The sequence below is a fragment of the Salarias fasciatus genome, chromosome 7 (genome assembly GCF_902148845.1).
Source record: "Salarias fasciatus chromosome 7, fSalaFa1.1, whole genome shotgun sequence".
In the NCBI taxonomy this organism is placed as follows: domain Eukaryota; kingdom Metazoa; phylum Chordata; class Actinopteri; order Blenniiformes; family Blenniidae; genus Salarias; species Salarias fasciatus.
In genome coordinates this window covers 31,491,794-31,498,904 of record NC_043751.1, presented here as the reverse complement: position 1 = coordinate 31,498,904, position 7,111 = coordinate 31,491,794, and the positions used below count along the sequence as shown (strand labels likewise).

General features: G+C 58.2%; 1 protein-coding gene across 10 annotated transcripts in view; it reads left to right on the top strand.

The window, feature by feature from the left end:
* The window catches only part of ppfibp2b (PPFIA binding protein 2b), a 156,716-nt gene that overhangs the window by 99,417 nt on the left and 50,188 nt on the right, over positions 1-7,111 (top strand). For 4 of the 10 annotated variants that reach the window (XM_030096218.1, XM_030096219.1, XM_030096220.1 and 1 more), the window contains exons 2-3: positions 5,156-5,260; positions 5,719-5,951. The exons of 5 other annotated variants lie outside the window; for them this stretch is intronic. In XM_030096218.1, the coding sequence (XP_029952078.1) occupies positions 5,179-5,260; positions 5,719-5,951 (315 nt within the window). In that variant the 5' untranslated portion in view covers positions 5,156-5,178. Of the gene's footprint in view, positions 1-4,593; positions 4,612-5,155; positions 5,261-5,718; positions 5,952-7,111 lie in introns of those variants that run through there. One more of the 10 variants, XM_030096215.1, reaches the window with a different exon arrangement.

Genomic DNA, 7,111 nt, shown 5'->3' with positions numbered 1-7,111 from the left:
TTTTCAAAGTTTTCACGGCGAAAAGCCCGTCGCCTCGCCTCGGACTCTTCTTTTGGTTTTTTGTGGACAGTAATCTTTTTGCCTGACCAGAGGCAGGCACAAAGAATGAAGGAACCTGAAGTAGACTCAGCTCACTTTCAGAGGTCAGAGGTCAGTTCGAGCCACTCCTCAGTCTGGAAGATCCTCGGTGTGGATGCTGAGAATGACGCAGAGCTCTGAATGGTCAGGGTTCTACAGGGTGCTTTGGAACTAGAACCAGGTTCTAGGATGTGTCAGGGTTCTGGAGTTTGTCACGGTTCCTAAACAAGTCAGAGTTCTGGATCGTGTCGAGACTCTGCCACATGTCAGGTGTTCTAGAATGAGTCAAGGGTCTAGAATGTGTTACAGCTCTAGGACATGTCCGAGTCACAGAACGTGTCTGTAATGTGTCGCAGTGCCACAGTGTGTCTTGAGTTCGGAATGTACCGGGGTTCTAGAACTTCTCAGGGTTCTGGATTGTCTGCTCCTGCTGGTTCCGTTCTTCCTGGTGGCTGGACTCTCCTTGTTACGGTTCCTCTCTGGTTCTTGTGGTTCTGGACTCTCCATCTCTCCGTCCGTCGTGACGGATCGGTTCCTCTCACAGTCCAGAGACCGTGGTTCCGCGTTGGAGTGAAGGATCTGGTTCTCTGTGGTCCTGTCAGCCGATGAGGTGTTTTCATGGACATTGCTGGATCATGTAGCATGTTAGCATGTTAGCATGTTAGCATGAAGCGGCAGCTCGGTCTCCGTCCTGCAGTCCTTCACGCTGCTCCTGGGTCTCGGCTCCGTTCTCCTGTTGTTGACTGCAGATGGTTCCTTAAAGCGGCTCTCGGCTCAGGGTTCCGGTCTGCCGTTTGTGCCCTCGAGCAAGTCGCTGCAGGTGTGACGAGTGCTGCTGAGATTCTCTAACTGAAAGCTCGAGAATGTGGACAAACGGGAAACCGAGCAGGTGTGAAGGTCCTGAAACAGAGTCTGAGACAGACAGGAAGACGGATCCTGAAGAAGATCCTGAAACAGGTCCTGAAACTGATCCTGAGACCGGTCCTGAAGTAGGCCCAGAGTCCGGTCCAGACTCAGGTCCAGAGTCGGGTCCAGAGTCAGGTCGTGAAACTGATCCAGAGTCAGGTCCTGCAGTAGGTCCAGAGTTGCCGTCCTCGCACCCTCGCCTCCTGCCTCCTCGCCTCCTGCCTCCTGCCTCCTCGCCTCCTGCCTCCTGCCTCCTGCCTCCTGCCTCCTGCCTCCTCGCCTCCTGCCTCCTCGCCTCCTCGCCTCCTGCCTCCTGCCTCCTGCCTCCTGCCTCCTCGCCTCCTGCCTCCTGCCTCCTGCCTCCTGCCTCCTGCCTCCTCGCCTCCTGCCTCCTCGCCTCCTGCCTCCTGCCTCCTGCCTCCTGCCTCCTGCCTCCGGCCTCCTGCCTCCTGCCTCCTCGCCTCCTGCCTCCTCGCCTCCTGCCTCCTGCCTCCTGCCTCCTGCCTCCTGCCTCCTGCCTCCTCGCCTCCTGCCTCCTCGCCTCCTGCCTCCTGCCTCCTCGCCTCCTGCCTCCCTGCCTCCTGCCTCGTGCCTCCTCGCCTCCTGCCTCCTGCCTCCTCGCCTCCTGCCTCCTGCCTCCTGCCTCCTGCCTCCTGCCTCCTCGCCTCCTGCCTCCTCGCCTCCTGCCTCCCTGCCTCCTGCCTCGTGCCTCCTCGCCTCCTCGCCTCCTGCCTCCTGCCTCCTCGCCTCCTGCCTCCTGCCTCCTCGCCTCCTGCCTCCTGCCTCCTCGCCTCCTGCCTCCTGCCTCCTCGCCTCCTGCCTCCTGCCTCCCTGCCTCCTGCCTCGTGCCTCCTCGCCTCCTGCCTCCTGCCTCCTCGCCTCCTGCCTCCTGCCTCCTGCCTCCTGCCTCCTCGCCTCCTGCCTCCTCGCCTCCTGCCTCCCTGCCTCCTGCCTCGTGCCTCCTCGCCTCCTCGCCTCCTGCCTCCTGCCTCCTCGCCTCCTGCCTCCTGCCTCCTCGCCTCCTGCCTCCTCGCCTCCTGCCTCCCTGCCTCCTGCCTCGTGCCTCCTCGCCTCCTCGCCTCCTGCCTCCTGCCTCCTCGCCTCCTGCCTCCTGCCTCCTCGCCTCCTGCCTCCTGGCCTCCTGCCTCCTCGCCTCCTCGCCTCCTGCCTCCTGCCTCCTGCCTCCTGCCTCCTCGCCTCCTGCCTCCTGCCTCCTGCCTCCTGCCTCCTGCCTCCTCGCCTCCTGCCTCCTCGCCTCCTGCCTCCTGCCTCCTGCCTCCTGCCTCCTGCCTCCTGCCTCCGGCCTCCTGCCTCCTGCCTCCTCGCCTCCTGCCTCCTCGCCTCCTGCCTCCTGCCTCCTGCCTCCTGCCTCCTGCCTCCTGCCTCCGGCCTCCTGCCTCCTGCCTCCTGCCTCCGGCCTCCTGCCTCCTGCCTCCTCGCCTCCTGCCTCCTCGCCTCCTGCCTCCTGCCTCCTGCCTCCTGCCTCCTGCCTCCGGCCTCCTGCCTCCTGCCTCCTCGCCTCCTGCCTCCTCGCCTCCTCGCCTCCTGCCTCCTCGCCTCCTGCCTCCTGCCTCCTGCCTCCTGCCTCCTGCTTCCTCGCCTCCTGCCTCCTCGCCTCCTGCCTCCTGCCTCCTGCCTCCTCGCCTCCTGCCTCCCTGCCTCCTGCCTCGTGCCTCCTCGCCTCCTGCCTCCTGCCTCCTCGCCTCCTGCCTCCTGCCTCCTGCCTCCTGCCTCCTGCCTCCTCGCCTCCTGCCTCCTCGCCTCCTGCCTCCCTGCCTCCTGCCTCGTGCCTCCTCGCCTCCTCGCCTCCTGCCTCCTGCCTCCTCGCCTCCTGCCTCCTGCCTCCTCGCCTCCTGCCTCCTTGCCTCCTGCCTCCTGCCTCGTGCGGGTCGGACTGGGAGTCATGTGCTGGTTGGTCTCGTGCTTCATCAGCTTCACTCTCAGGGCGAAACAGATCACAGCAGGCAGGAGTGTGTCGGAGCGCCGGCCGGCCTGGATCAGTCCCACTGCAGGGCGGAGGAGAGCAGGGAGCTGCAGCCCACACACACACACACACACACACACACACACACACACACACACACACACACACACACACACACACACACACACACACACACAGCCAGCAGCCACACATCAGCCATGGTTCACTGGAAAAGATCATGCGAGCCGTGCTCAGGCCGTCGGCCTCGCTCCGGGAACACACTGTTTATAGATCCATGCCTCCTCCTGAGCGCCGGAGGAAAGCTCCACCAACGAAGAAGAACCTTCAGCATCAACAGACCCTGGAATGAAACTGCTGCTTTGCTTCGGCTCTGAGGAGTCATGTGGTCCGAAGAGGCCACCGAGCCTGTGTGTGTGTGTGTGTGTGTGTGTGTGTTTCAGGCCAAGTGTCAGGCTTGTTTAAACTGGGTTTTTCTGTAGTTTCTCTGTAGTTTTCCTGGAGTTCTTCTGGAGTTTGACAGAACGTGAGCGGCTCTGCTCTCGGTGAAGGACTCAGCTGCTCGTCTGGTTCTCTGAACTGGTTTTTCTGGAGTTTGTGGGGAAAAGGTGTGTCTGATCCAAACTGAAGACCTGCAGGAGAAAACACACACACACACACACACACACACACACACACACACACACACACACACACACACACACACACACACACACACACACACACACACACGTGCGGGTTTTCCTATGTTGTGGGGACAAAATGTCCCCACGACATAGGAAAACCAGCACAGTGTCATCTGTGGGGACATTTCTTGGGTCCTAATGAGGGGAAACTGTGTTTTCTTGGCCATGTTGTTGTTACTGAAGAAAGTAAAAGTGCAAAAACATTTCTTTAGGGTTAGGCTGTGTTTTGGTGTGGGTTATGGTTAGGGTAAGATAAAATAAGATAATCCGTTGTTAATCCCCAGAGGGGAAATTCAGGTATTGCAGCAGTACAGGGCAAAGAACAAGGGTATGCATTGGGTTAGAAGAAAAAAAAAAAAAGGGTTAGGGGTTAGGGTTAGGAGTCAGACATGAACGGGAGTCAATGGAAGGTCCCCACAAGAGAGGGAAGCCTAACGTGTGTGTGTGTGTGGACAGACGCTAAACAAACCGCATGAGGGTTTTATTCTCCTGACTTCTGACCTTTGGACGTTAACTTGTTTCCCTTCATCAACTTTAACTCTGATGAAAAGTCAGATTAAAGGTTAAAGGTGGAAAAAACACGAGTTTGATTCCAGTAAAAGTTTAAAACGTCAGTTAAATGTGTTAAAGGCTAAAAATGAAATGGTTGTGGTATTTTATCAGACGGTGTCTGATCGTGGTTTGACGGTGTTTCATGGTGTTTGACCGTGTTTTGTGCGACTCCCGGTCAGAACGCCGCGAGCAGCTCTGCGATTGGCTGAGCTTGAGCGGCTGAAGCGGGAACAAAGCCTGGGCTGTGCAGCAGAGCGTCACAGAGCGGCTCTGTCTCCGTCCGAACGGAGACGTCGCCTCGTCTCACTGCAGGGCGGAGCAGCTCCACCTCCACCCTCCATCCTGTCTGCTGCACCTTCAGCCTGGAAACACTCTCCTCCGCCCGAACACTGACCTGCCCTTCAAAATAAAGGCTGGAAGGAAAACATACGACACTTCAACACAGAGGTCAGACATAAAGATAGGGAGAAAAAACATTTAAACTGCAGATCAAACCAGAACAGCATCAGAATGAATCTGATAACGTTGGAAAGACTTTCAAAAAGTGTGATCTGGCCCCCTGCTGGTGGTCATGAGAACTGCAGCTTCAGGTCAAAACATGTTCATTTGTGTTCTGCTCGGATAAGAAGAGAGGAACAGTGCCTTTTCCAGAAATGTGTTTCAGTGAGCGTCCTGCGCCACGTGAAGCCGAACGCTCCGCAGAAACACCGAACTTCACCTGGAAGTTCATCACATGAGGTGTTCTGGGAAATACACAGCTTTTATCTCAGAATAGAAAACAAAGAAGAAAAGTGTGTCTCTGCCAGCAGGTTGAATCTGTGATCTCTACTTCAAAACATCGATCAAAACTCAAAGACGAGTTCTGCCGCGCTGTGAAAACAGACGTTCTCCCTGCTGGACGTTCTCGTCTCATTTCACTGAGAACCAGATTCTAATAGTGTTCTTTTCATCTGTGTTCTCGTCACAAACTGCTTCTTCCATGCTCCTGCAGAACGTCCCAGCTCCTCGGGCCCGATGCTTCCCGCCGTCGCCATGGAGACGGAGGCCAGTCACATGCTGCAGGCGGCGCTGGAGCAGATGGACGACATCATCGCAGGTGAACGGCGGAACGTCCATCATCCCACAAGTTGGAAGCTCCGGGTTCTCCATGTTCTGATAGCTCTCCTCATTCCCCGCTTTGGTCTCCACGATCGATAGGAGCTCTGACGGAGCTCTGACAGAACTCGACTAGAACTCGACTAGAACTCGACTAGAACTCGACTAGAACTCGACTAGAACTCGACTAGAACTCGACTAGAACTCGACTAGAACTCTACAACTCGACCAGAACTCTGGGTTCCTTGTCGTTAATCGTCTTTACGACTCAGACGTCCGTTTTTCTGTGATGCGTTCAGGGACCGGAGGAAATGTGTCATGTTCCACGTTCCATCGGTGGTGCAGCAGGAGGATTTCCTCCGCCTCCGCCTCTGCCGGCAGGTGCAGAACCTGCGGTGGACCGGTTCAGAGTCTAGTGACGAGAAGCGATCAGCTGACCCACCGACTCGTCCTCTGCAGGCTCCAAGGCGGCGGCGATGGACTGTTCCAGCAGCGTGTTGGACCTGGGCTCCGGCGGGTCCTGTGGCTCCGGCAGCTCCGGCGGACCCTGCGGACCCCTGCAGGTCCTCCAGCTGGCCGAAGACCTGAAGCTGGCCCTGGACCTGCAGCCCGGTCCGGAGCAGAGAGACAGTCTGAGAAACCAGCTGCCTGCAGGGACCGTCCAGACACTGATGGACTGGCTAGGAGGAGAGGTGAGACACACACACACACACACACACACACACACACGCACACACACACACACACACACACACGCACACACACACGCACACACTGTGTCTTCATAACACACCGTCCACGGTGTGTGTGTGTGTGTGTGGGTGTGTTTTCATCAAAGTCGGACGTTCTGCTAGTAGATGACTGTACAGTGTAAATTCGGGGCCCTGAGCTTGACCTTTGACCCGCTGATGTGCCGGAATGTGACTTCAGCACGGGAGAGACGGGAGGAGTAAATGTGGAAAAAAATAATTTAATAAACGGGGATGAATGAAGCGTGATGATGAAAAATCTTCTGTGAATCAGCTGTAGAACAGCTGTAAACACTGGTGGGTGTAAAGCCGGATCAGGTGGAGGAGAACCCGTCCTCGGGTTCCTGGGGTTCCTGGGGTTCCTGGGGTTCCTGGGGTTCCTGGGGTTCCTCAGGTTTAATAGAACTTCAGTAAACCAGATTCTGGGCGTCAGGAGGCTGCAGGTCCCACTTCTCTAGAAACAGGATGCTGACTTTCAAAGTAAGAGAAGTCACATGGAGTGTCGAGGCCCGGAGTCAGGGTGGGGCAGCGGGGGCAGATGGGGGGGTAGCGGGGGGCAGCAGGGTGGATGAGGGGGCAGCAGGGGCAGATGGGGGGCAGCAGGGTGGATGAGGGGGCAGCAGGGGCAGATGGGGGGCAGCAGGGTGGATGAGGGGGCAGCAGGGTGGATGAGGGGGCAGCAGGGGCAGCGGGGGCAGATGAGGGGTGGATGAGGGGGCAGATGGGGGGCAGCAGGGTGGATGAGGGGGCAGCGGGGTGGATGAGGGGGTAGCGGGGGGCAGCAGGGTGGATGAGGGGGCAGCAGGGGCAGATGGGGGGCAGCGGGGTGGATGAGGGGGCAGCAGGGGCAGACAGGTCCGCTGGCAGGAACTTGGCGTCTCCTCGCCCCCCTGGACCTCCTGCCTGTTTCCCGGCGGCTCAGAGTCGCTGACGGAGGCTTCCTGGAGACTCGGACTTGGCTGTGATCTCTGACAGGACGGTGAGACTCCGTGGCCCCCCTCCTCCCCGCCGCCTCTTCTTCACGGTTCACTGACGAGCTTTCGGGAAACGTTTCTCAAGAAAATTAATCAACACGACGTGTTAGCTGCGCCCCCTGCAGGCGC